At 52.4% G+C, this 3,548-nt stretch overlaps 1 protein-coding gene across 1 annotated transcript in view; it reads left to right on the top strand.

Moving 5' to 3' along the window:
- Positions 1-264: 264 nt before the first annotated feature.
- The window catches only part of B4GALNT3 (beta-1,4-N-acetyl-galactosaminyltransferase 3), a gene marked incomplete at its 5' end in the record, with an annotated part of 23,964 nt that continues 20,680 nt past the window's right edge, over positions 265-3,548 (top strand). The window contains 2 exons of the mRNA XM_033514524.1: positions 265-381; positions 1,039-1,116. Coding sequence (XP_033370415.1) covers positions 265-381; positions 1,039-1,116 — 195 coding nt within the window. The remainder of the gene's footprint in view (positions 382-1,038; positions 1,117-3,548) is intronic.

Raw genomic sequence — 3,548 nt, 5'->3', positions numbered from 1 at the left:
TTAATGAAATCTCTGATATATATTTTAGAACTATGATGAATCTTTAATTTAAGCATTAAATTAATAAGAAGGAGGGAAGAGCTTTTAAGGAAGATAAAGACAATTTTTCTCTCTGTGCCAGTCTGCCAACTCCAAGCTACATAAACAACTCCTGGTCTCTGCTGGAGCACTCCTGTTAGAGGTCTCTCAGCCTTGCAAAGACCAGTTTATACTGGAGACTGCTACCCTTCCTTTTTTTAACCCTGTTCCCTGACACCTCTGTGTTTCCCCTGTACAGGATACGAAAGCTGGAGGGAGCTTGCCAAGGTTCTGTCAGACGCCCGTGTCCCAGCTGGGGACACAGTCCTTCAGCAGGACCATCCATGGGAGCTGGGACACCAGGTGAGGACACCCAGGCTGCCTTCTGAGCACACAGAACAGCCTTTCCTTTGGTGCTGGCCCCAAGAGACAGCTCTCTGTTCTCACAGGAAGGAGAGCTTGCCACAGGGCAAACTGAGCTGGCTCCCTGCAGCGTGCACCTCCCGTGCCTCCGGTGTAGGCAAAGTTATTTCAGATGTACTGAGCCACGGTGGTGGGACAAAGCTGGCTGGGCTTGTGGCTCAGGAAGGCAGGAGAGAAGCAGGAGTGAAAGGTCAGGAGACTTTATTGCTCTCCAGTGAAGCACATCTCAGTACTGTTGATGGAAGGCAGTGCTGGAAGAACTGTCGCTTGGACACTTTGGAAACACAGATGGGGAAAAACCCCCAGAGAATGACTAAGTTTTAACTCTGTGCTAGCAAGCAGTTATACAATACTGGTATCCTCTTCCCTCAGCAGCTCACCATGGAAATGTGCAGTCAAAGAAACCAGGACATATTTTCACCTTGTTATGTTCATGATATCTGGCTTGTCCTTTGGAAAGGGAGCTTGAGAAGTTGTTTTATTTTCTGATATGTTCTTGTCACGAGGTTTGAACCTTCTTGCAGAGCTGGTGTAAAACCATCTTGTACATGTCAGTGCTGTGTCATTTATCTGGACTTTTCTCTACTTGTATTTCAGTTCCAGGAGCTGCAGATAGGTGAGAGGAATAAATCAAATTACGCAGCTGTGGACAGCCCTGTCCCATGGATGCCAGAGGTGAGTGCCTTTCTCCACCGTGTTGTGTCAGGAGGGTTATGGCTAGAGACCTGTACAGCAAAAGTGAAAGGTGGGGATGTATGCCTGGAAATTGATTCACTTTACTAGATTCCACTCCCTATCACCTTCTCCCTGCTAAAGACACTTACAGACCTGAGTAATCACCTGGAATTGTCCAGATTCCAGATAATTTGGTGTCTGCACTAGTCCTCAAGGCTCCAAACACCCACCCACAACTCCAGGCAGCCCACTACCTTCCTGAAAAGTGAAGTTTGTTCAGGGCTGGGGTGTGTAGGGCCAAGCATTCAACAAGCAAATGCTTTACTGTGGTCCACAGAAGTGTCACACTGTTCTTGCTCTGGCTTTTGCCATCCAACCCCTGCGTGTCATACGTGGAGATTTCTCCACTGCAGTGGCACTTCCATGAACAGAGACCCTCTCTGGTGACCCTTGCAGGCTGGGGTAAACACTCCCTTTGTTTCCTTCATGCCTGGATTATTCTTTCCTCCCCTGTTCCCTTATCTCATCATTCCTCTTCAGATAAGGGAGCAATGCAGCCTGCTTCTAATGAGAGGGACACTAGCCAGGGGGCATTTAGTTAATGGAGCCTGCTCACTAAATTCCTCAAGGTGATTAGAGACCTGCACAAATTAAGGAGCCTCTGTGACTCCCCTGGGGAGGGATCTGTTGGCACAGCTCTGTACAGAGCTGCTTGCTCTCCTCCTATAACCACTGACTGAAATTTCTCCCAGCCTGGGGATTAAGTTTTTCTGTGGCTCTGCCCAAATTAATTACCCAGGGTCTATAATCCCCTTGTGCCCTTTCTACAGCATCTCTAATAACTTAATTGCAGCCTGATTCGTGGGGCGAGGGACACCAGGTTGGCTCACACAAGTCAGGGAGCTGGGCTTTGTTGGAATGGAGAGGCCTATTCCTGACCAACATCAATAATTAACAGGCTTGCAGGGTGAGCTGGCAGCCAGCATTGCTGAAAAAGAACAGGTTTCAATTTTCCTCTCTCAGTTTCAGGATATGAGATAGGCAGCTTAAGTCTTCAGCCTTGGATAATGTGGTAGCCAAGTGTGCTCACTGGAAATCCCAAACTGAAGTTTTGCTCTGGCATCTGGGGGAAAGGTGGGTCCACCCTTGCCCCTGGTTCCTCAAGATGCCCGTGCATGTGATAGTCCCTATCCTTACTGTCACTGCCAGGCACCAGAGCCAGTCTGCCAGCTCCCAGCATCACCCACTGCCTGCTCAGGCTGGAGACATGTGGGGTGTTCAGTTTCATTCATTCAGAACCGTGCCTGGCTGTGGTCAGGGCAGACCTGTGTGTGGGGTATGAGTGTCACCATTCCACACTGCTGGAGCTGTGGGGACAGCTTTCAGAAAAGTGACTGGTTAGCCAGACTGTTCTCATTTACCTCTGCAAAAGCATCTCTCTGAGAGGAGAGAGGTCTGGGCAGTGCTGGGGGGCATTTAGAACATCCTTTCCTCCTTCAGGGCTGCACAGCTCAGGAGTTCCTTCTCCCTGCAGGGAGGTGTGGGGGATGCCCAGGAGCACAGCCCTGCACAGCTGCACAAATCCAAAGGGTTGTGCTGCAGTGTCCTGCTACCAAACCTGCCCCAAGAGGAAGCATCCTTTCCTGAGAGGGCTGCCAGACAAAGCTCTTGCCGCTCTGCCCATGTCCCCTCCTTGTGTGCTGGTGCCCATCAGACGGGGCTGTGTTGCTGCCTTGCCTCGCTGGATCCCCACAAGTGCCCAGCAGGGCAGAGCGTGCGGCCAGCCCCAGCTGCTGGATGTCACCCAGTCAGGGGAGCTGGGCCAGGCAGGAGGAGGAGCCCCTCTGAGGAGACAGAAGAGTCTCACAGACTCAGGAGTTTCTAGTTGGCAGCACAATGTCGCCTTTCTTCCCTGGCTCAGGCCCTCTCTGTGCCCTGTTTATCATTCCCTGGGCTGCGTGCAGCTACGCAGCTGATTTGCCTCTGTGATGCCAAAGCCTCCCAGGATTAAATTAGGAAAACCTTCTCTTCTCCATCCTGCTCCAGCTCCAGGGCAGGAGGTCATGTCTGTGCTGCTGCAATCCTCTCAGCTTTGCTGATCCTCCTTGCTCAGCAGGAGCCCTGGGTGCGTGGTGCCACCCCCAGCCAGGTGTGGCATGGCAGGGTTTGGGCTGGGAAGAGCTCTGGGCTGTCTGGGAAGCTGATCCTGGTTCTCCAGCAGGGGAGGATGATCCACCACGTCTCACTGGAAGGAGGGGAAGCACTGGGGTGTTCCTGCAGTGCCAGGGCAGGGCAGGCACTGCTCCAGCAGCACTGGGGTTCAGCCACGCTGCCACAGCCTGCAGGGGCACAGGCCTGGCCCAGCTGTGCCCTCCCTGCCCTGCAGGGATCAGCTGTCCCTGCGGGGACAGCACTGGCACTGCACCCATCAC

Source organism: Parus major, chromosome 1A, assembly GCF_001522545.3.
Source record: "Parus major isolate Abel chromosome 1A, Parus_major1.1, whole genome shotgun sequence".
Classification (NCBI taxonomy): Eukaryota; Metazoa; Chordata; class Aves; order Passeriformes; family Paridae; genus Parus; species Parus major.
Note: the sequence above shows the minus strand (reverse complement) of the source record. Positions and strands in the feature narration are given on the sequence as shown.